Raw genomic sequence first — 26,130 nt, forward strand, 5'->3', positions numbered from 1 at the left:
CGCTAGCTTCTACAGTGGAACCTCCCTTTACGATATTGAAGAATCTGAGGAAATCGGGTCTTAAAAAGGAGCGAGTCTTAAAATGGGAGTAAATCTGTAGAAGATTTGAACAGAAAATCTTAAAAACAAAGGTATTAAAAGGGAAGTCTTAAATTGAGGGGTCTTTAAACGGGGATGGCACTGTACCAAACAGATACAAAAGTTGGGCGCACAACAACGCGCTAATATTATTTTCCATTTTTAATTAATGTTTATTGCGCGGGCCATGCGTCGCGTATGTGTGACCAAACCGCGACAAAAGTTGGACGCACAACGACGCACTGATCTTATTTTCTATTTTTGATTAATTTTCAATGCGCGGGCCACGCCTCGTGTATGTGTGACCCCCCCTTAAAGAACACGCCTTCAACTGTCATTTGAATACCTTACTGAGTAAGGCCAAAACAAATCTAATGTGTCCGATGGACATTAATTAATTGATTGAATGGTGGGTTGATTGGTTTATGACTGATGATGAGTTGAAGGAGTTATGGTTTGATTAAGAATGTTTTGATTGAGCATTGGCTAAACATGTTTGTCGACCGGCACGGTTGGCCTAGTGGTAAGGCGTCCGCCCCGTGATCGGGAGGTCGTGGGTTCGAACCCCGGCCGGGTCATACCTAAGACTTTAAAATTGGCAATCTAGTGGCTGCTCCGCCTGGCGTCTGTCATTATGGGGTTAGTGCTAGGACTGGTTGGTCCGGTGTCAGAATAATGTGACTGGGTGAGACATGAAGCCTGTGCTGCGACTTCTGTCTTGTGTGTGGCGCACGTTATATGTCAAAGCAGCACCGCCATAATAATAATAATAATAATAATAATAATGGACATTTGCTATAGCGCATAATCATATATATGCTCAATGCGCTTTACAATAACTTAATGCCGTGTGAGATGGAATGTTTTACACAATATATCACGCATTCACATCGACCAGCAAACCTCAAGCCTATTAGGGCGAGCATTCACCTTTCACGGCCTTTATTCCAAGTCACACGGGTATTTGATGGACATTTTTATCTATGCCTATTCAATTTTTCCAGGAAAGACCCTTTTGTCAATCGTGGGATCTTTAACGTGCACACCCCAATGTAGTGTACACGAAGGGACCTCGGTTTTTCGTTTCATCCGAAAGACTAGCACTTGAACCCACCACCTAGGTTAGGAAAGGGGGGAGAAAATTGCTAACGCCCTGACCCAGGGTCGAACTCGCAACCTCTCGCTTCCGAGCGCAAGTGCGTTACCACTCGGCCACCCATGATATGGCCCTTCGTGGTCGGCTGGGTGTTAAGCAAACAAACAAACAAACAAATAAAAATTGTTTGTCGCATGGATTTGTTTATTAACAGATTGATTGATTGATTGTTTGATTGAGTGATTGATTGAGTGATTGATTGATTGATTGATTGATCATTTTAAGCTGTCATCCCATACCATACGAGAAACACATGTCTACCTGGAAGCTACTTTCGATCCATTGCCTTATTTTTAAGCTTGGAAAGTTTTGAACTTCTAAGAATCACACAAGTGAAAGCAAAAATATGTCGAGTCATGGGTTTTTCCCCTGAGTTAGTTTCTTTCTCCTTTCTCTTTCTCCTGGAAATTGAGAAACACCTGTCTTCCTGGAAGCTACTTTCATTCCATTTAAAAAGAAGCTAGTGAAGTGCCCTCACTCTTTCTCACCAGTTAATTCAATTGCTGTCACCTTATGTTATCTCTGAACACGATTATTATTCAATCATTTTAAACAGTCATTTTGACTGAAGTATTTGACGAATTCGGACATCAGATAGCTGGGTCCTCCGAGTAATACAAACGCTACAATCTTGACTAGAACCCCTCAAAACAATACATACACACTTTTGTGATATTGCAAGAATTAGGTAGCTAATTGGTTGGGCTATGTGTACGATAAGTACCAAGGTGCTAGTAAACCTCATGATAACACACGCGGGCCAAACGTGGCAGAATTGCCAGATTGTTTTTAAATGTTCTTGTTTTTCCCGTTCTGTTATCAAATCTGACCCCTGATTTGCACATGATCACCAAAACCATTGCCTGTTACGACATTTTGCTTGAACAGAAGTTTATAAAAACCCATGGCTTTTGTACAATCACTTGTCTTTTGAAAACATGCCGATTCCGTTACAGATTTGCGTTTGGGGTTTACCATTTCAAACAGGAGTGAACTTTGTACACACTAAACATAAAAACCTACTGTAAATTTACAGATTCAAACTTGCTGCAAGCAAATGCCTTGCTTTCTCTTTAATAATACATAATTTACTTAAGTTTTCTTAAAAAAAATATTTTTTTTTAAAAAATAAAATAAAATAAATCACAGACAATACAGAAGCTGACAAATTCATGCCTATCATTGGATGTGCTCTATGGAAGAAAACCTTCGTGGTCATCATCGCTACTGGGTACCGCCAATCAAAGCCCAGGGCGATACATACGTTACCAAACCAAAAACACGTTGTTATAAAGACCAAAAACAAAGCTGAATTTTGAAAATGTGGAAGAAATTTTTGATTTGGGAAGGTACCTCATAATCGCAGCGTGTACATAAACACGCCGTGGATCGTGTAACTCTGCATTTGCGCCACCGCAACTTTTTCAGCGCATTACGCCGACGGAGTAGCACGCTGCAAGATAGGTCTCTCACAGAAAATGAAAATGTGTGGGACTTTCAGGCATCATCTAGATTCTTCATTAGTACATTTCAAAGAAGTATATACTCAAGGTCTAAGGTACGTGCTTTTTTAGTCGAAATGTCAGGTTTCGGCAGTTCTGAAGTCCGATTTCCGCTGGAATTGTGGCTGAAATTGCACGATTTGTCCCTTCCCTCGTAACTTCAACGAAACAGCACTAGTTGATGCATTCCCGTGATGATATCCTGTGAGCTAAACATGTCCTTTGTATTCTTGATGAATGCTGTTGCACAATTTTGTCTTTGGGTGACGCACGCGGCAAAAGAAAACACAAACAATTAGACTTCATGTTATACGCCACCGATGCTTGGCGTAATTCGCCACCGCAATTTCACGTCTTGGATGTTATTCGCCACCGCAACTGTCTAAGGAATTGCATAATATGTTGAAGAGTTCAGTGATTCTGTCACTTCCAATTGAAAATATTGATTTGACACGTACGCTCACATGGTGACAATCGTACAACACACACTCACCATGTGGTACGAAGGATTAAAGCTGCTATTAGGAAATCAGAATTTGGAAAGATTTTTTTTTAAATGTTTGCAGATGGGCGGAATTAATTTACAGTTTTGAAATGGTGGAGGAAAACAAACTGGTAGGACCCGGAAGAAAACCACTGACGACAAGCTTTTAATGCATAGCGTAAACCCAAATTCACTTTATGAACTGTCCCGGCAAGGGATTGAACCCGCGGCCAAGGAAATCAAGCGGATCATAGGGGCAGTACGCTATCCATCCTGCCATTCGTCGCCTTACACTAAGTAATGTTCAAACCATGCGGAACGTTTTTGTACATTCTTGTATGTGTAGTCAATCTTCCGAATGTAAATGAATGCATAAGAGAACATGAGGACAAACTTTTCATCAGCGTGCCTTCCTAAAAGTGAAATCTCATTGGTGAAAACGTTGGTCTTCATGTTCTGATGTGTCTTTATTTTGCTGCGTAATCTGTTCAGATCATCACTAGCAGTCATCGATGCATTTCCCACTTGTAAATATAGTATTTTTTCACTCTTACGGGTAAGCACTGTTATATTTCCTATTGATGTCATCATACCCTAAACCTCTTGAATCTCACAGTCCCAGGGATTTTTTGGGGGGCGTCATATATATAAGCTCATTCCAGTACATGTGGGTTATACACTCAAGTACAGATAAGCATACTTTTCATACAGAAGAAGAAGAAGTAGAAGAAGAAGAAGAAGAAGAAGAAGAAGAAGAAGAAGAAGAAGAAGAAGAAGAAGAAGAAATACTACAGTTTGATTTGTCAACTCATGGTGCCTTTAAATCCTTTGCATAGGCAACATCACGCCACGCCCCTGAGTTTAAAACTTGCAGCACTAAAGTTAAAATGCTCCTATCAATTGCTATCAGTTTTGTGACAAAAATAAAGGTTTAAATGCCTCCACGATGTTGATGCGTTTGAAAATAACAATTTGCGTAGTGCGGTGGCGAATAACAAAAAATGCGGTGGCGAGTTACATCTAACATTGAATTGATGCGGTGGCGAATTACAGAGAGTTGTTGACACTCTGTTTGTATCTGCTTCTTGCAAAGTATATATGGAACTATATACAGAGAAACTACACGTGGAGATTCATAAAACATTAAAGTTATCAGTGAACATGTCCAAGAATAACCAGTAATCTCCGTTTTGTTGCATTTGACGCAGAAACTGAAAATATGCCCAAAACATGGGGAAACGAGAAGAAAAACAGATCGTCACGATCACCAGGGCCATCAAAGCATCAAAAAATATATACAGAAATATAGCTAAGGATATAAGTTTGTGAAATGCAACACTTGAGAACATGCTGAGTGCCTAGCATTCTAACAATTTAATTTATCGTTCGAGAGACCTACCTCGCAGCTGCTTGCCTCTTCGTCGGCGTGAAGCGATAAAAAGTTGCGGTGGCGCAAATGCAGAGTTACACGATCCACGGCGTGATAAAGAACAGCTGTGAAAAAGCCTATCAGTATGCCCTGTGCCAGTATACGTTTGATCAATTCTGACGTCGCAATTGCACCCCATTCCTCAGAATGGGTGTGAATATCTGAGAACCGCAGAAGTAAAAGTATAAATATGTCGAGTCATGAGGTTTTCCATGTTTCTAGTTTCTTTCTTCTTCTGGAATTTGATAAAAGGATGTCTATACCTGGGAGCTATTTTAGTTCCACTACCACACATAAAAGTTAGTGAAGTTTAGTGAAGTTTAGAATGTCGTAGCATCCCAAAAGTGAACACATAATCAATATAATCGTTATTTTCTCAGTCGAAGTCAAATCTTTGGCGATCGGCATTTATCTCTCGTCTTTTTTCTTTATTGTAGATTTCAGAGATTCAGGAGCATGTGCAAATGTCACCGTGTTCATATGGTATGATGCGTTTTCGAAGCAGTAGGCAGTTTTATGTTTAAAAATGTCGGAACAAACCTCATTAAGGTGGAGGTTAATTAAGTCAACTAATACCTACGAAAGTCACATTTTCAATTGCTTCGTGCGTCTTTGTTTCTTGACCAGTACTCGTTGTGTTTCTAAGAATGTGCACTTGCCTTTTATATAAGGCTCACTGTGTATAACTGGATCAAATACGGTAGTCGCTAATGAATGAAGTAATTTTTTTTAAGATTAAGGTACATACATCGACTAATTGGAACCTAGCAGTGAGGAGGGTATCACCGCAACCGTTGGTCTACATGCCTATCTACCCGTCTACGTATGTTAGGTTTTGATTATTTGCCAGAGAAAGTAGATATTAACAAAACATTAATTATGGCGGCCATTTGCATTTCATATTTTCCAAAATATCTACTTCCGCTTGCAGGTAAGTTTCGAATGTATTAGTTTACTTAACCTTCCCCTATTATCATTCTGCCCTTTTTGGTTTCGCTCGGTTTCACACTGCACATAGCATTTTCCGACCCAAGCAATACCTTTTCTGTACCCAACACGGAGCCTCATTGCCTTATTTTACGTAGTAATAGGAAACTTTATTTCGATTTCTAAAGGAATGCCACTTGAAGTTAAAAATGCGAATAATATGTTATGTCCTTTCGGTTTGTTTTTCTCAGAAATAACCGCCCCACACGTTATCCATATCATTAAACATTCTAAGGTAATAACTGTGACTTAGTGCAACGTGTACATTTCTCATTTCTGTTTCATGTCCTCTGAACAAACAGCTCTTGAGGTGTGTCCTACACACACATCCTGTCGCAGATCATATGTATGCCATAGACCTTCAAATATAAAATTCAAAGACATCCGCTGAAAACTAGCTTTGTTACACACAAGGGTTAGGAGACACGATGATTGAAACGTTTGATAGAACCGTGTTTCTAGTTTTCTTTGCATGGAGTGACAAAGTATGGGCAGTCGAGGCATAAACACCAAATGACTTTTTAAGGCAGACAGACAGGCAAGAAATTCAAATACATATCAGAAAAAAAACCTGTACTTTTTCGATAAAGCTGTACTTGGCCCAACAAAATTAACACACACAATATTGATTAATAATAAAGCACTTCATCAGTTGCATAGATAATATACATGTATTATCCCATGACCCGTTTCGTGTCTCTGTTAGCTGAAGTAGCTGTATACGCTGCGTATTTTTCAATGAGGAGCGATGAGTACTTCTTAGATGATATGCTTGTGAGCTCAGTGATTCAAATCGGCTGCACTGCAGAGTTCACGAGTAAAAAGTTCTATTGTAGGCTGGAAATATCTCGAACCTTTTTTTTTTTTTTTACAGGGTTAAAAGGTGATTGTACATTACGCCAAATCCCACTTCATCCCACCTTCCTCCCTCGTCCTTTGTACCATGCCTCCACTTTTCAGATCTACAATGATTGATTGTCCCTCGCAGTCATGGACTTAAAAATATTATTCAGTGTGGAAAATCCCATAAGATGCGGCCTAGGCTCAAGTAATTTTGAAGCTTACCTAATCGTTGCCTGTTTTTTGGTTTCTCAAAACTGTTAGTCATCTCCTCTCTCTCTCTCCCTCTCTCTCTCTCTCTCTCTCTCTCTCTCTCTCTCTCTCTCTCTCTCTCTCTCTCTTCTCTCTCTCTCTTTCTGTCTCGCGCGCGCCTGTGTGTGTCTGTGTGTGTGTCTGTGTGTCTGTGTCTGTGTCTGTGTGTCCGTGGTGCTCTCATGTAGCCTCGTGGCTGATCGTCTGCTCCGCAAGGCGACATTGTGACGCAAACCACGCCCTTCCATGACGTTGCTCCACCACCCCCTCATTTGATTGGTTAAAAATCCATACAAATATCATTGCCCCGCACAGTCCACGCATATGCTAAGCTTTGCACCATGGCGAACTACAACTACCCGTACTCCCTGGCACAAGAACAAATCAGACACAACGATCTTCAGCTTTTCGAGTATGATCATCGTCAACCCATCTCTACTCCACCTTCGCCAAAATACTCAGGGCTTCAACATCGACACGTTCAAAGCCAGGAGGGATCTACCTTTCTGGAACATCGCGCACAAATGCCGTCTTCTCACCATGGACACTTGGCCCCGGCAATGTCAAGAATCGGTGTCTACGGCTTGAATAACGTAAGTAAACCTGAACAGCATAACTCAGAGATAATTACAAGGTTTGATGTCGGAATATCAAAAAGAAAAACCCTAAGAATGAAGTTCCTTGCAGCATTTGTGTAAACAGACAAACGAGATAACGGGTTAAAAACCCACAAAAACAACAACGAATGTACAGACGCGCAGACGGCTAAGATGTAGACCAAACCAACATCAATGCTGGGTCCAAAGCTCTTATGCAACCACAGGAGGTTTCATAGAATACTGAACATAGTATCTAAATTAATACAAATATGCCCTGGAAGATAGTAGTCAACTCTGTGAATTTGAGTCCTATTTATATTGTTAGTTTCCAATTTGTTCCTTCCTTCCTTTCCTTCTCGATCGCTCAGACAGGGACTCTGGAACTTTAAATTTGTTCCAGCATCGACACGTTCAGAGCCAGGAGGGATTCCCCATTCCGGACCCTCGTGCTGATTTGCCGTCCCTCCTCGATGGAAACTTTTCTCAGCGAATGACAGGAATCGATGACTACGGCTTGGTTTCATCGCAGAACACCGTAAGTAAACCTATACACCATAACTCAGAGAGAAATGGTCAGATTTTATTTCGGAGGATTAAAAAGGAAAAGCTTGATGACAACGTTGCTGCAGCATTTTTGTAAACGAAGAAACGAGTGAACAAGAAAACGTATGAAAAACAACAAACACACACACACACACACACAACAAAGAATATACACACGCCCAGGGGCCTAGAAGTAGAACAAATCAAAACTAACACTTGGTCCTAAGCTTTATGCAACCACTGGAGGTTTCATAGAATGATTAGCATTAACGGTGCATGTCCAAAAACGAAGACGAAAAATCAGAGAAATAGAGGGAGACAGAAACAGCTTTTTTTTTTAAATTATTGTTGTATTTTGTCTCGAGAACCCAGGGAGTTCACGTGAGACCCATTCAGCAAGAGAGAGAGAGAGAGAGAGAGAGAGAGAGAGAGAGAGAGAGAGAGAGAGAGAGAGAGAGAGAGAGAGAGAGAGAGAGAGAGAGAGAGAGAGAGAGAGAGAAAGATAGAAAGAGAGAGAGAGAGAGAGAGAGAGAGAGAGAGAGAGAGAGAGAGAGAGAGAGAGAGAGAGAGAGAAGTCTGAAGTCTGAAGTCTGAATGTTTTAATGAGTAGGCCTTGGGCCCTTTTCATGGAGATGAGCACATCTCAAGTACCAGCATACAAATGCACATAGTAAACAAAAACAAGAACATCCTACTCTTTATCTTTCGACACACGCACGCATACTTCAAAACAATCGTCTCCTTCCTCGACTTCAGTGTTCTGTGACGGGAACACACTGAAGTAATCTGCATCATAAAAACACTGCATTTCACGTGCATTCCGAGAACCTGTTCTTGCATTCAAATCTCCAAACAAAATAAAGGGCAAATCACTAACGTTTTCTATAAGATCCAAAATACACTCTTCCATAATAGACACACCATTTGAAATTTCAGTTTCGTTGTAATAGGCAGAGTTAGCTGGTGGTAGATATGTCCCAAGCAGTAATACATCACTCTCTAACCCCAGCAACTCTTTTCCTAATTTTAATACAACGCAATTATTGTATTCCGTTTCTACTCTTTCGACGAAATGGCTAATTTCATTTTTAACCAACAAAGCTACACCACCGGAGAGACGCCCGGTGACTGCGTCTGAAACTTTTAAACCTGGAGAAAGAAACACATCATATAACGGAAAAATCAAGGACGGAAAGGTTAAACTGAAAACGTTTCAACTAGCAAGACAATATCAAACTTCTCAATGTAGGCTCTTATTTCACAGTCATAAACATTTCTCAACACTTCAATATTATATGTCATAAATTTGACAATCCGTCGAGTAATGTCACAGTTGGCCCGGCCTTCCCCTCATTCATTTGACTTCGTGGCAGTATCGTTACCACGGCTCAAAGTGTCAGCTGTCGACCACAATCAACCACAGCCCTCGACCTTGTCCGTGGCCTGTCGGTCATCACGCCTTGCACGGGGTTTTCGGCATTACTTGGTTCTAGGGCATCATGAAAAACAACATCGCGTTCAACCCTCGTGGGGTTTCCTTGTATTACCGTACTGAGAGGGAGTGAGGCGGTTGTGTTGTCGTCATCGATGACGGGTTCGATGGTGTCTTCCTGCGGGGAAGCCCCAAGGTCAGCCACCGGCGACTGGGGCAAGGCGTCTTGCGCGGGCGAAGGTTCCTCTGTCGTGACGTCTGAGCGCGCAGAAACTCGGGAGTTCCCTGACTCTGACGCTGGCTTGTTGTCCCCGTGAGGTGGTCGGTCCCTCTGGCACTCTGCTTCGCTGTCTGTGCCTGTAAGGCTGGGAGCTGATGGGATTTTGAAGGGGGCGGGGATTTGGAGGTGGGTGGGGATTTGGAGGGAGGTGGGGATTTAGGGGTGGGTTGGGGTTTGGAGCGGGGCAGGGATGGGAATTCCCCGGGCTCTAAAAGACCCGAAGGAGCGTCGTTCTGTCGTGGATGCGGGTGAGTGTCACGGTGTTGGTCCCAGCCGTGAAGCCTGGAATCCTGCCGCGCTGCATCACGGTACCTGCTTTGGTGCCTGTCGTAGTGCGTAGCTTCGTTGTGCCTGTCGTGGTTGGCAGCACGAGAGTACCTGTCGTAGTTGGCAGCATCTGAGTACTCGTTCATGTACCTGTTGTTTTGGGCTGCGGCTGCGTAACTGCTGTGATGTTCCTTGTCGTTCTGGTGCCAGTGGCTGCGGCGAGATTGGAGCGGTCCGTTCACAACCAGCGTGTTGCCCCTGTAGTATGCGTGGATCCCCCTGTCACGATGCTGTCGGATAATGCTTTGCTGTCTTGACGTCAGATCACATGCGACCCTCACACCTTTCTCGTTCAACTTGTCTCTGCCTTTTGTTAAAATGTCCATTTTGTCTGACCACTTCGCCAACTTCGCTATCATAGGTTGCGGTCCTGATCTGTTCGTGTGAAGGCGATGTGCACGTACTATGTCGTCACGCGACCATTGTTTATCTGGTACTGTGTTGTGCAGCACGTTTATCAGGGCAGTGGCACACACGTCATAACTTTCTTTTCCACTTGTGTCAGTCTGGGGAACGTTGAAAAACTTCAGATTGTCTCTTCTGGAAAAGGCTTCTAGTGTATCAAGCTCGTCATCAACGGATCCGCGGAAATGTTCTAGTCTATCTTCCATTTCTCTCTGACTGTTTTCAAGAAAATCCATTCTGGATTGGATAAGACCTATCTGTTCAGTCACTGCTCGCAGAGAATCCTCCATGCGTCCTACTAGTCTGGTTGAAAGGTCAGCGAATCGTTCATCAAAATAGAGAGAGAGAGAGAGAGAGAGAGAGAGAGAGAGAGAGAGAGAGAGAGAGAGAGAGAGAGAGAGAGAGAGAGAGAGAGAGAGAGAGAGAGAGAGAGAGAGAGAGAGAGAGAGAGAGAGAGAGAGAGAGAGAAAAGAGCTGGAAGTTTTGTTCGAATCAGCAGATAGCGGTCAACTTTGTGACTTTTTTGATGTTATTTCTTATTGATCTACGTAACTTTTTAAAATTGCGCTTTTGATGTGATGTATTAATTTTGTTATACCATCACCGTTTTCTGAAACAAACAAAAAGAAAACACCCCCCCCCCCCCCCCCCCCGAAAAAAAACACCTTTCTAATGGCGGATTTGTGACATCCGTTTGCTCGAGAGATCACAAATGCTCTTCCAACGAGTTTTTATCACAAATTATTAGCATTAATTATTTGTTGCAATAGACATGCATTCATAAAAAAAATCACTTTGAAGAAAATGGTCTGAAAAAGAGCTATCCACTTTCGGTTTTGAACTGTTTTTATAATCGAAATTCTACCTTGGAGCAAAGAAACTTATGTACAGTGTTTGCTTGGAGTGACATATCATAACAAGAGGCGAAGCCTTCAAGGCTCACGTAAGAAATCGACAAACAGTAACACAAATTCAATCACTCCGTCACACATACACACACACACACACACACACACACACACACACACACACACACACACACACACACACACACACACACACACACACACACACACACACACACACACACACACAGTAAGCATAGGTGAAACTGTGCAAGAAAGCGAGACCCTGGATCTGCCAAGTAGTCTCGGCCCGCTCACAATAACAATGACCGAGACTTTCAGTAATTCCTTTGCGTGACGTCTAACCCTCTTACGTCATAATGTGACGTCTTCAAATAGTTTCTATCACACACGTCGAACACTTTTGACCGAGACTGACGTAATCCATAGACTCGGAAATGTTAAAGTTTCTATCACACACACACACACACACACACACACACGCACGCACGCACAGACAGACAAAGTTTATCATCGCATAGGCTACACTTACGTGAGCCAAAGAGACTTAAAAGCGGATTTATCCTTTTCTTAATTATTTCCTGAATCCGAAAATATATAGACGTGTTGTTTTTAACATTCTGCCACTATTTGCAGGCGCGGAGTGATCCGATCTGGAAAAGACATTCGAAGTTGGAAGTCTCTCGTCCTGCACGCCTCTCGAGAAGTGGCGATTATGAGGTTCCGCTACACAGAAACGTAAGGAAACTCTAACTTTGCTGTATAGAACATTGCTGCTACCACACTGGTCTTAGCATAGGCTTTAAAAAAGACAATCCTTCTTATGTGCGCGTTCACGTACACCACCTGAGATCTTTGACGGATTTGTCTTCGAATAAGAGAATCCATCCCGAGCAACAAAAGAAACGCGAAAACAATCGTCATTGTTTGATTGACAAAATCTCCAACAATTATAGAGTTAGAATTATCAAACCACAAAAGTTTGATGAAGGCATGTTTGACCTTGCTTGTGTGTGATTATTTTCATGCTGCGACTATTTCAACACACGGGACAAGCAGGTTTAATGTTAAACACATAATGCGCGCTCGCAGCACGTGCAAGTGGAGCAGGAGAAATCTGATGTGTGAGATGTGTTCACTAATGCATTAGCAACCAAAAGAGACCATGGCACGCTTGCTGCCAGTCTCACTTTTGAAACAGCCAGGATGCCAAGATTGACACCACCAAAATGACAGGTCGATTTAAAGCTGGGGATGATCCAGAAGCGCTGGCATGTGCTTTAAACGTGCACATGTCAACAGTCTATCACCTTCAGCAATGTTCTGTTCACATTAGAAGCACTGCAGTTATGTAACGCGGTGGATTATTCGCATTACCTTAATAAGAAAAGATTGCAATTTTCTGCCACAACGTCTTCGAGATCGATTAAATACAGCCACTGACACTACCAGGAACATCATTGGAAGCCACCAGTGTCCGATCAGTGGCCAGAGAGCGCGATGAAGACTGACTGCGCGAGACCTCTAAAACTTCGTTAACGTTAAACCTGCTTGTCCCGTGTGTTGAAACAGTCGCAGCATCAAAATAATCACACAACAGTTTAGGTCAAACATGCCTCCATCAAACTTTTGTGGTTTGATGATTCTAACTCTATAATTGTTCGAGATTTTGTCAATCAAACATTGCAGAATTTGTTCGCGTTTCTTTTGTTGCTCGGTATATATACAATCCGCAGGGCCCACACAGACGCTCCACCTATAGGGTCCCAGATGATCCCTTGAGCGCTCATGTTAATGCAACGCCTTTTAAAAGTTCTCTGCGCCCTTCACAAAAACATTATGGTCATATTTGTTAGATTAACCCAGTGAAATGATTTGCTACAAATCGTGCACAACGTTTTCTAAAAACAGTACCGACGGTACGCATGATAACGGATATCGAAGTCGTACCAGGATCTGGTCTTCTCATGTTTAGTGTGACGCGGGCCCCCCTCCATCAATTTCCAGCACGTATTTTTCGGCTCCTAGGAAGTACAGGACGCAGAGACGTATAGCGTGGGGAGCCTTGTACCTAAAATCAACATTCAGGATGCGTTTTTTTTTTTTCAACCCGTTATTTAGGCTGTTGATTTAAAAATGTAAGAATTTGATTGATAAAAGAAAAAAGACCTATGAAAAAGGATGCTCCCAGCCTGAAAAAAGGCAAATAAGAAGGGTAGTAGCAACCTGCATGCAACTAAGGTTGAATTTTTGTTTTTTAACTGTGCAGAGTAAGGATTTGTTTCTGACTTAATTTCGCACATTGTAGTGTCACTCAAGAAATTAATTCAGCAAAAAATTGCCATTCTGGATAGTAAGCAGTCAGACTGTAATTTCGGTATGAGTCTAAGTTCACACGTAAAAGCCTGGACATATTTGCAATAGCGTACACAGTAGCTTACATTAGGGAATGTTACATGTGCGAGACTGTGCGTGCGTGTGTGTGTGTGTGTGTGTGTGTGTGTGTGTGTGTGTGTGTGTGTGTGTGTGTTTGTGTGTTGGCAGTTTTTGTTTTTGATATCTTGCTTTGAGACATTTTTGCTGCCTCTTTCTTAGATGCCTGGTGACAGTTCTTGGAGAAATCCAGCTAACCGACGAACGGATCCTGATCCTGCAAGAAGACTTGGCTACCGCTCCGAGCGCCTAAGCGGCATGCGCTCGCGAAATGCTTCCGTTGCTCGCAGACCAGAAAACCGGTTTCAGCAGGGGTTTTATACTGGGTACCGCAAACGGTATGATAAGAATCTGCGAATGTCTCGTGCCCGGGACATTCCCACTGCAAAAGAAAATCCATCTCGGTATAAATGGTTTCCGGTTGATACATCAGCGCGAACGGACCATCAAACCCCATCATCGTCAAGAGCCCGACAAGCGTCACCCAAAAAAACAATCAATGGGAACGAAGGCACGCGGGCTTCAACAACAGCCGATCTCACAGAAGTATTTGCACCGACATCACGAGCTCCAACCTCAGCAACGGCATCTTCAACGAAGCAAGGGACTACGACACAACATAAGCAGTCCGGGTTCCATAGACCAGAAGCTGGTACGACTCGTCAGTCAGATAATGCCATTGCGCCACGAACACAAACACGGACCTCGTCAAGCGAAGCTAAAGCGAATCCGATCACAAAAAGGCCCCGAAGTACGCCAAAGGATCCAAACCAAAATAGGCCACATCTGTCGAAGGATCCACACACAAAAAAGTTGCGCAGCCCGCCGAAGGATCCGAACAAAAATGGACCACGTTTTCCGTCAAAGGATCCAAACAAAAGTAAACCACACAGTCTGTCGAAGGATCCAAACAAAAAAATGCCACATGTTCCGTCGAATGATCCAGACAAAAATGGGACGCGTAGTCCGTCGAAGGATCTGAACAAAGCTCGGCCGCCAATTCCGTCGAAGGATTCTAATAAAAATAGGCCGCAAAGTCAGGAGGATCCCACCGTGGCACCCAGTGTACCTCAGCGCCATGCCACACCATTGTCAAGAAAAAGACACTTGCCAAATGCAGCTGCTCCGGTTTCACCAAAGATCATTAAGAAGCAGCGCAAACCGTCAGGGGAGCACACTGCAGCAGCAATGGTGGGTGACCAGCCTGACCGTCGTTCGTCAAGGAATTCGACGGAGCAAGAGGTGTTTGTAGCTGCTGCTGAAAGAAGCTGCCTATCACCCTTACAGCCAGTTAAAAGTTCTCTACCTGCACCATTGCCTGAGGAGCGCCATGCCGACCGAAACGCAGCGTCTGTTTCCACAGAAACAAACAGTCAGCCTGCCAATCAGTCGATCGCGGTGCAGACAAACGAGTGGCCAATACTCACCATGATGCCCTATACCAAAGAGGGTGTAAGGAAGTGGCAAGACGCGTTGAAGAACATCAGGGAAATGGTTAGAAAAACCGAGGCACATTTGGAAAATATTAGAAAGCACTTTTCACAGTAAACCGGTCGAATTTTTTTGACTTCTCATGTAGTGTTGATCATTGTTTATATTGAATTACTTCTGTAAGGCAAGATTTAGCAAATCTGCCGCTGATTCTATATGCGGATAACTACCCCTTCACAGCTGTTTTGAGGTGTGAAATGTTCATGTTAAATGTGTTATGTACTTTTAACATATTTGTAAAGCACCTCAAGACCTTTACTTGATAGTTGAATACTGCTGAAAAAGAACGGTTTAATAATGTATTTAGCAAATGTAACGTTAAAATAAATTTGCCAATTCGGGTAAGTGTTTCCCGAAAAATCAACTTTCGGAAGTCTTGATTTTAATGTTTTGATCGTTATCTGCATCTACAATGCAAAATCGAAATTTGCCAATTAGACAGTTATGGCAAAAATGCGAGAGGCATTGTTGCAGCGTATTGGAAAACTTACATGAACAAATGTCTTTCTTGGGTGCCGATTGTCATGTAAACTCGGAGGCAAAAGAAACGCAAATAAAGTATGCGTTAATTAAACCTTTTTGGACTTGAAACAAAAAGAAAAGCATGATACTACCATGTTCTGCACGTGTTGTTTTAGCGGTCTTATCTTGTCAGAACCGTGTTTGCCGTTATCTGGGTCACACGCAAGGTCTTGTTGACGGGGATGCCAAACCGTCATGGGGACAACTTCCAGCACGTGCAAAATGTGGAAAAGCAGCTTTTCGTGTTCAGAGTGTTCAGGCAAGCTGTACCGTACTCACACAACTGTTACAACATTCATTTCTGCGACACAGGCGCGATGCCGAGACTATCACAAGAGAAGCGCCAACAAGCGATCGGAAGACTTGATGCCGGACAATCAGTTCAGCAAGTTGCTAGGGCATTTGGAGTAAATGTCACCACGGTTTATTGCCTGCAGCAACGTTTTCATGCCACTAACAGTACCAGCGACTTACCAAGACGTGGCAGACCCCGGGTAACAACAGCCCGATAAGATCGCCATCTTGTCCATCAACACCAGCGAGATCCATTCGAAACTGCCGCCAACACAGCCCGTAACACATTCCGGGTGCATGGACAACCCGTCAGTGCCAGAACTGTACGCCGACGCCTTGGTGGGTAGAACCTGGTAAATCGGCGTCCTGCTCAACGTCCTGTCTTGACAGCTCAGCATCGCCTGGATCGTCTGGCCTGGGCCCAGCAGCATGCCCACTGGCGCCATCGGGACTGCGGGGTTAGGGTTTTTGTATCGGTCAATTCGTTTCCTTGATATTGTCAACCCGAAAGAATTAATTCAACATCAAAATGCATGGGTAACCCATTTTCACTGCAGCATTTGCGTTTCGTTTGCCTCTGAGTATATGTACTCCACTTTTGTTGTAGAGTATCGTGATTTTGAAAACTGCTAGTCACCAAGGTACTGGTCCTCTATAACTTTAAGAGATTTTATATTTTAAAACAGTGACCGGCTCAGGTTTTCCTCTCGTAGACGACTAAGATAGACTAAGTAAATTTGACATTACTTTGATCAAAATCTAACAAACTTTTAAAAAGTGAAACTAGTTCTTGTATTCTCTCATCATCAAAAATAACTTCATGAAGAGCATTTTTGCAATGACTGAACATTAACGTTTAAGATGGAGAAAGGTAATAGTTGTTAAGACATCCGTTGAAGATATGAACAAAGTTGATAACGAAATGACAAACTAATTAAATTCCACAAACCATTCTTGACAGGACAGGTCTAAACTTGATCATGTTTGACACTGCTGTGTCAAGACCTGAAAGACAGGTATTTGACAACGGGACACGTGTTATTCAGCCATGCTATTACTTGCAGATGTAGCCAAGTGCACTTCGCTACCCTAAACACTCTAATCATCGCACAGCGAAACAGCCTTGTATACAGTACAAACGGGATCACCCACCCCATAGCAGACGATACGATGATGCGCGCGCACCTTGCCGGCGCAAATTCTAATAAAATACCTTTCTTTATGAATCTACCTAACTTCTATCTTTCAAAGTCCTTTTTATCTTTGATATTGTCCTAATTATATTTAGGTTTGCATAGAAGTCACTGATTAGGCTGGATGGCTGCATATTATTGTGTTTTTTACGATAATGCTTCGAACTGACCAAAGCGTCACTCTGACCTTGACCGGTTTTCATGTATCGTTGAGAGAAATTGATTCTCACAAACTCATCTTTGTCTTTTCAATCATTGTTTTGTCATTTTTGTATCACTATTACATATCCCGTACCTATGTTGCATATAATTTTAGTTTGTTTATAAGGATTTGGTTGTAATGAGTGATGCTTGGTTTCTCTGCAAAGATTGCTAATTTATGCAGACAGGTACTCGCGCAGGAATTTAGCCGATTCCATTTACTTTCGGACTTTTCTGCTTCATACTAACTGAATGTATAATTTCCCCCCAAGTAACGCATATCATGATGTTTGTCTAGGGTTCTTCTTTTTATCTGTATGATTTATGAATTTGTTCATTATTCCAGTTTAGAGAGTTTTGTAATTTTCTGCACTGAAGTTGGTTCAGTGCCTTCACTAGGACCATTGTTTTTGCATCCTACAAAATAAATACAAGTTTTCCGAAATGTGATCTATTGCAATGGAAAGCTAAAGGTTGTAGCTTTAATTTGATGTATTGTTTGTTAGGATTGGTTATGTATTTGTTTAAATAACGTAGGGTAAAGCATGTGTAAGAAACACAGATTTCGTGTTTCTGGCCGTATTCAGGCGATTTTTATTCTCGCCGGACGGCGCTTTCGCTGCAGTCCGCGCCGGGGCTATAAGTATAGGCCGAACACCGGCAGAAGCATGCATTCGCTCCTAGCAGCTGAACACGACACTACACTTGCTTTGCTGTCTACGGGTTTCGCCTTCGGCCTCTACGTTTCCTGGCATTGTTTTCTTGAATAAAAAGTTGAAACAAGACGCTTGGACTTGGGCTTCGTGTCTACTACCTTCCACTCCTCCACTACATTTGGCGCTGCGCAGCAGGGTACAGAAGCATCAACTAAAAGAAGGCAGTACAGGCAAACATGGCGGACGAGGCAAACACCCCCAAACTGCGGCTCTGCAAGCTGAGGCGTTTCACCGGCGAGGGCGACTGCGCCGAGACTTTCATCCAGGAGGCCAAGCTGATCCTGCAGCTACAGACAGTCCCTGCACTTGCTGCAGCGGCATGGATCCTTGGAGCGCTGGACGGACGGGCTCGACAGGAGGTCATCAGGCGACCAGCAGCGGAGGTCAACACGCCAGCCAAAATTTACGCCATCTTGGAGCAGACGTGGGGCGACCAGCGAGATAGTGTCGCGCTGGCTGCCGCCTTCCACAGGCGACAACAAGGTCTTGGCGAGTCCGTTAGCGAATACGCCAGCCACCTACGCGCTGTGTGGGCCAAGACCAATGCTGCCGAGGCCAACACACTGAACGCCAATACGCTGCGCAAGACCTTCGCAACAGGACTCCACCCACAATCCCTGAAGCGTGACATGTGCCGCTTCCTGCGAGAAAAGCCGGCCGCCACCTTCGACGAGGTCACCAGCGAGGCCATGCGATGGATGCGGGAAGATAGCCTTGCTGAAGCAACAGCTGAACAAGTCTTTGCTGCACCGGACCCCTCCATCGCAAGGCTCGAAGCACGCATCACTGCCCTCACCACGGAGACAGAGTGCCTCAAGCTACAACTGGCGTCACAACCACCACCAGCTGCACCGACGTACCACCATCACCAACAGCAGAACCATCAACCCCAGTGCAACTGGTGTGGCAGAGTCGGCCACCGGGAACCCGACTGCTTCCAGAAACAGCGATACCACAACAAACAGCAGCATCGGCCCCGACCACAGCAACAACAACAGCACCAGCAGCAGTCAAACCAGCAGCAGGGAAACTTCTAACCCCCGCTGTCACAAAACATTCAGCGGGGGGTAGGAAGAAGAAGACCTCACTCACCGGCCAGTGTCCAACTGCCGAGATCTCAATCAACGGACGCTCGGCCGAAGCTCTACTCGACACAGGCAGTGAGGTGACGACCGTCACCGACACATGGGTGGCCCAGCATCTCCCCCACTGCGACATCAGTGCCTGCCACGTCACCCTTCGAGCTGTCAACGGCGCTGAAGTTCCTTACTCCGGGGTCATCGTCGTCGACATCTCCATCCTAGGCCATCTCTGCAAGGATGTTCCAGTCCTTGTCGTCAAGGAGCCCACCGAGCCGTTCATGCAGAACCGCAAGAAGCGACTGCCGGTCTTGGTGGGCATGAACGTCCTTTCAACTTGCCTGCCCCAGATGTCCAACCTCCCTCCTTCCCTGCAAGCTGCTGTCCGGGAAGTTCGACTAGATCGCAACTCAACACGTGGTCTAGCTCGGACTTCCACTCCCTGCTCAATCCCTGCCTACTCCATGGCCACAATCCGGGTTACCAGCAACCAGAGGTACACCCGGCAATTGCTGGCTTCCCCCCTTTCCCATCCCCTTCCTGGCGGTCTGCTGACTGTCCCCACTTTGGTCGCTGGGGACCCCTCCTGCCGGTTCATCAGGATCGCAAACCTCTCTCCTGAGGACAAGACGCTGCCTGCCAGAACGCCGATCGCCACACTGCACGCCACTGACACAGTCGAGAGACAGTCCGACGTCACCTACAGCGCTACAGTCAACGAGCTAGTCTTCTCCACGCAGCGCCTGTCTTCAGGAGACACAAAAACACCGGCACCAGCTCCATTCCATCTGCCAGACTTCGATGGAACCAGCAGCCAGAAGCAACGCCTCGAAGAGCTGCTCAGCAAACGAGCTGACGCGTTCCAGACCACTCCAGCAGACTTGGGCTACTGGGACGCCATCCACCACAAATTGAGGACGACAGACTCCAAACCTGTCGCCCAGCCTTACCGCCGCATTCCCCCAAACAATTTCAAGGAGGTGCAAGAGCATCTGAAGGAGCTGCTCGACCGCAATATCATCACAGAGAGCCATAGCCCTTACGGTGCCCCAATTGTCATCGTCAAGAAGAAGGACGGCTCCATCCGCCTCTGCGTCGACTACCGCCGGCTCAATTCCAAGACAGTCGGCGACGCCTACCCGCTACCACGAATCCAGGAGTCCTTCGACGCACTGGTAGGGTCTCAATACTTCTCGACCCTCGACCTGGCCAGCGGCTACCACCAGATTGCGATGGACCCGGCAGACCAGTACAAGACGGCGTTTGTCACCCCCATGGGCCTCTACGAATACACACGCATGCCCATGGGACTCATCTCTGCCCCCGCCACGTTCCAGCGTCTTATGCAGACCACGATGTCAGAGTTCTTGTTCCAGTACTTGCTCGTCTACCTGGACGACCTCCTTGTCTACTCCAAGACATTTGACGAGCACCTGGAACACCTCGACCGTCTACTGGAACGTCTTATCAAGACCGGCCTCAAGATCCGTCCAGACAAGTGTCAGTTCCTTCACCGCCAGGTCACCTATTTGGGCCACACAATTTCAGCAGAGGGCATCAGCTGTGAAGCCGGCAAGGTCGACGCCGTGGTCAACTGGCCTACGCCCACGACCACAACTGAAGTCCGCAGCTTCCTTGGGTTCGCAAGTTATTACCGGCGCTTCATTGCCAAGTTTTCGAAGATCGCGGGTTCTCTGCACGACCTGGTGGCAGAGGCCGAAAAAGGCACCAAGAAGAAGAAGAACACAGACCTGAGGCATCTCTGGCAAGACACGCATCAAGCCACTTTCGACGCCATGAAGCGAGCCCTGACCTCGTCCCCAGTCCTTGCATACGCTGACTTCAAGCAGCCTTTCATCCTGGAGACAGACGCCAGCCACGACGGACTTAGCGCCATCCTCTCCCAGGAACAGGAAGGACGACGCAGAGTCATCGCCTACGCAAGTCGGCGATTGCGACCGACGGAGAAAAACCAGGCTGCATACAGCAGCATGAAGCTGGAATTCCTGGCGATAAAATGGGCAATTTCCGAAAAATTCAGACACTACCTGCTGGGGGCAACATTTACCGTCCTCACGGACAACAATCCGTTGGTCCACTACAAAACGGCCCCCCTCGGAGCTCTGGAACAGCGCTGGGCAGCCCAACTGGCTCAGTTCAATTTTACAATCAAATACCAGCCAGGAAAACCCAACCCCGCTGACGCCCTCTCCAGGATGCCCCCGTCTTTTCCCTCTCCCACGACGTCCACCTCTCTCCCCCCTGAACTGGCAGCAGCGCAACAAGTCTGCTGCCAAAGACAGTCTGCCGTCAACCCAGACGTGTCTCCCGCCTTCCATCATCCAGACACAAAAGCAGAGCCTGAGACAATCTTCCCTCAGAACTACAACGGCTTCAGAGGGAAGACAGCACCATCGGGCCTGTTTTAACGACCTGGCCCACCAAACCTGCCACAGGCCAAGACCGTCAGCTGCGCAGCCTTGTACAACAGCACGACCGCCTCTATCTGAGAGACGGCGTTCTCTATAGAAAGGTAACTGACTCCATCCACGGGCCCCAGTTCCAGCTCGTCCTGCCGTCAACGCTCCGTCCAGATGTCCTAGCCATGCTACACGACAACATGGGTCATCAGGGCTACGACAGAACCATGCAACTTCTTCGGTCCCGGGTCTACTGGCCAGCAATGTACAGCCAGGTGAAGCAGTCCCTCGACAACTGTCAGCGCTGCTGTATGGGTCGTCTCCCCTCGACGACCCACACCACTTCTACGCCTCTGCTGGCCAGCCGCCCTCTTCAGGTCCTCGCCGTGGACTTCACCAAACTAGAAACCGCCAGCGACAACCGCGAGAACGTCCTCGTCCTCACTGATGTCTTCAACAAGTTCACACAGGCGATTCCCACCAGGAATCAAGAAGCTGCGACGGTGGCGAAATTTCTGGTCAACAACTGGTTCCAGCGTTTCGGGGTTCCGGAGCGAATCCACAATGACCAGGGCAGAGACTTCGAATCAAAACTCATAAAGGAACTCTGCGACATGTACGGCATCAAAAAGTCGCACCACACCGTATCATCCGCAGGGCAACGGCCAGTGCGAACGGTTTAACAGGTCAATGCATAACCTGTTACGCTCCCTGCACCACGAGCAGAAGACCAGGTGGCCCCTTCATCTCTCGGAGCTGGTCCAGGCCTACAACAACACACCCCATGCGTCCACGGGCTTCGCACCACACTTCCTGCTCTTCGGGCAACAACCCAGGCTGCCCGTTGACGACATGCTGGGCTTCCCAGCCCCAGCAGCCAGCGGCACCATCGACTGGGTGCGGCAACATCGCCTGCGTCTGACAGAGGCTCATCAGAAGGCCTTTGACCACCTTCAACAGGCGGTGGTCAAGAGGACAGCGCTCACTGACAGACGCGCTGCAGACCACGGCCTCAACGTTGGCGACCACGTCTACCTGCGGAACCGGGTCCTGGGGCGCAACAAAATCCAGGACTATTGGAAGCCAGACATCTACAGGGTGACCTGCCGCGTTGCTGAACATCAGCACGTCTACCTCGTCGCGCCTTTAGCTGGTGGCGCGGAGCGAGCGGTCAATAGAAAGGACTTGCTGCCAGCCTCCGAGACTCTTGACAATAACGACAAAGATACACCGTCTTCGGCTACCTCGGTGCCGAGTGAAACAGACTCTGAGAGTGACAGTGATGACGGACTCTGGATCACACTTCCAAGGCCCAGACCTGCGGCTCTTGCGGGTCCGGCTGTGGTTGCTGTGCCTCCTCCTGCACCTGTTGCTCAACCGGTACCAGCACCTCGTCGGTCACAACGAATTGCTTGCATGCAAGGTAACAATTAACTTGATTGAACCATATGTCTAAGTCATCTCATTCCCATTTTGTATTGCCATGGTTTGGTAAATGTAGCAATGTTTTCCCATGAAAATCCTGACTGTTTGCACCTTATGTTTTTGACGCAGTACTTTGATCATATGTGAGACACTTTGTAAAATGCAGGCCTCATTTTTGATATAGCAAAGCTGGTACTGATCACGAGAACATGTTTTTGTAACTGTCGATTTTCTCAGTAACATATCTGAAAGTCATAGGCAAAGTTTTCGCAATTTTTCTCTTTTTGGATAATCAAAGATGGTTTGATAAATTCAGCCCTTAGGCTTTCCTGTTTTTCTTCAAATCAGCGCGGCCGCTGATATGTAAAAGAGTTGGGGGGGATGTAGCCAAGTGCACTTCGCTACCCTAAACACTCTAATCATCGATCGCATAGCGAAACAGCCTTGTGTACAGTACAAACGGGATCACCCACCCCATAGCAGACGATACGATGATGCGCGCGCACCTTGCCGGCGCAAATTCTAATAAAATACCTTTCTTTATATATCTACCTAACTTCTATCTTTCAAAGTCCCTTTTATCTTTGATATGGTCCTAATTATATTTAGGTTTGCATAGAAGTCACTGATTAGGCTGGATGGCTGCATGTTATTGTGTTTTTTACGATAATGCTTCGAACTGACCAAAGCGTCACTCTGACCTTGACCGGTTTTCATGTATCGTTGAGAGAAATTGATTCTCACAAACTCATCTTTGTCTTTTCAATCATTGTTTTGTCATTTTTGTATCACTATTACATATCCCGTACCTATGTTGCATTTAATTTTAGTTTGTTTATAAGGATTTGGTTGTAATGAGTGATGCTTGGTTTCTCTGCAAAGATTGCTAATTTATGCAGACAGGTACTCGCGCAGGAATTTAGCCGATTCCATTTACTTTCGGACTTTTCTGCTTCATACTAAGTGAATGTATAATTTCCCCCCAAGTAACGCATATCATGATGTTTGTCCAGGGTTCTTCTTTTTATCTGTATGATTTATGAATTTGTCCATTATTCCAATTTAGAGAGTTTTGTAATTTTCTGCACTGAAGTTGGTTCAGTGCCTTCACTAGGACCATTGTTTTTGCATCCTACTAAATAAATATAAGTTTTCCGAAATGTGATCTATTGCAATGGAACGCTAAAGGTCGTAGCTTTAATTTGATGTATTGTTTGTTAGGATTGGTTATGTATTTGTTTAAATAACGTAGGGTAAAGCATGTGTAAGAAACACAGATTTCGTGTTTCTGGCCGTATTCAGGCGATTTTTATTCTCGCCGGACGGCGCTTTCGCTGCGGTCCGCGCCGGGGCTATAAGTATAGGCCGAACACCGGCAAAAGCATGCATTCGCTCCTAGCAGCTGAACACGACACTACACTTGCTTTGCTTTCTACAGGTTTCGCCTTCGGCCTCTACGTTTCCTTGCATTGTTTTCTTGAATAAAAAGTTGAAACAAGACGCTTGGACTTGGGCTTCGTGTCTACTACCTTCCACTCCCCCACTACACAAATAATGTATATACTTTCATTTGCTTTGGTGAATTTTATTGTAGCTTTGAACTCAAAACGCGCGGTGCTTTCCTGTAGATTCCATTTTCACGAGGAAAAAGGTTGTCCGTTGGTATGCATTCTGGTGTATTGACCTTTCAAACAGTTGTAAACAATTATGGAGACTGCCTGGTAAATGCTGCTTCCTACAGGGGACGTTTCTGTTTGTCTCCACTTTAAACAAGTGTCTGCTCCGCGTTGAGGTTTTGCAGATCTTAAAAATGCATTATTGACCGCAAAAGACTGCCATTGCATTTGGAAAACCGTCGCCAACCCTTTTGTCTGGTTAATGTTCGGTGTGAAGCTGTGTACTTAGCGGCTGTAAGGCATAGATGTTAGAACCACGCTGTTTGGTAATTTCTGCTTTTTTGCATAACTGTCTTGGAGCCATTCAGTTGCATGACTTGATCCTTTTGTAGCCATAGAAGTCTTCTCTTCGAGCAGGCACATTGACGGCAAGACATGCGAGTGCAAGGCTGTTTGTGTCGTTACTTTTCCGATTTGTTTTTGTATTCTTTCTTTTAGCTTACATTTTGACGCTTTCCGTACCGAACAGAATACATAATTATGAATGTCTTTGCCTTGTCAGTGCTTTTCAATATGTCGATATCTACTCACAGTATACTTTTGAATTTTGTATTTTAAATAAACCACGTTTTCTTCTCGTTGCCTGTGCGTTTTCTGAACTATGGCAGGGTTTCATTTACAAGTGCGCTGTGCGCCATTGGCGCATTAAATCTGAAAATGTACACACACACACACACACACACACACACACACACACACACACACACACACACACACACACACACACACACACACACACACATACACACAGATAACACGATATATAGCGGCACCTATTTGCACCACTTTGCATGGATAGATATTTGGTCAAAAAGCGTTCAGGCCTCTTTGGCGCTTCTTGCCTTTGACTATGTCCCATCGGAATTTGGTTGAGGGGGACAAATGTCCCATTGCCTTTTTCTCCCAGGCTAAACCTTGCTATGGTAATGACTTAACATTGTTGTCGGATTAACTGCAACTGGATACGTATACATATGTATACACAAATGCGATTGTGTGTCTATGTCTGTGTCTGTGCATGCATGTGTGCTGGCACTATCAATCAAGTATCGAGATGCGCTCAAGCGTCACCGGATCCTCTGCCATTACGTTAAATAATCACAGAACAAAAGATTTAACATATCCAACCATAAATGGGGCCCGGTAGCTCAGTTGGTAGAGCACTGGACTTGTGATCGGAAGGTCGCAGGTTCGAATTCGGGCCGAGACGGACACGGGTCAACTTTATGTGCAGACCCAGAGACGGAAGCCATGTCCCACCCCCGTGTCATCACAATGGCACGTAAAAGACCTTGGTCATTCTGCCATAAGTGCAGGTGGCTGAATACACCTAAACACGCAGACACCTGGGTAGCGCGACTCCGTTGCTGCTAGCTTTCCACTGGGAGGAAGCGACCCGAATTTCCCAGCGATGGGACAATAAAGTAATGAGAAATGAGTGAGAATGAGAAAGGTGTCCAAATTTAGTTACCTCCGTTTCATAACAACCTCACATTAATT

At 45.3% G+C, this 26,130-nt stretch overlaps 1 protein-coding gene across 1 annotated transcript; it reads left to right on the forward strand.

Annotated features, from left to right (window-relative positions):
- Positions 1-7,041: 7,041 nt before the first annotated feature.
- Positions 7,042-15,161, forward strand: LOC138950430 (serine/arginine repetitive matrix protein 5-like). Its single transcript, XM_070322169.1, has 4 exons — positions 7,042-7,321; positions 7,728-7,862; positions 11,817-11,918; positions 13,776-15,161. Exons 1-4 carry the CDS (start codon positions 7,070-7,072, stop codon positions 15,159-15,161), a joined length of 1,875 nt encoding a protein of 624 aa, XP_070178270.1. The 5' UTR covers positions 7,042-7,069.
- The last annotated feature ends 10,969 nt before the right edge of the window (positions 15,162-26,130 follow it).

Source organism: Littorina saxatilis, linkage group LG16 (assembly GCF_037325665.1).
Source record: "Littorina saxatilis isolate snail1 linkage group LG16, US_GU_Lsax_2.0, whole genome shotgun sequence".
Taxonomy (NCBI): Eukaryota; Metazoa; Mollusca; class Gastropoda; order Littorinimorpha; family Littorinidae; genus Littorina; species Littorina saxatilis.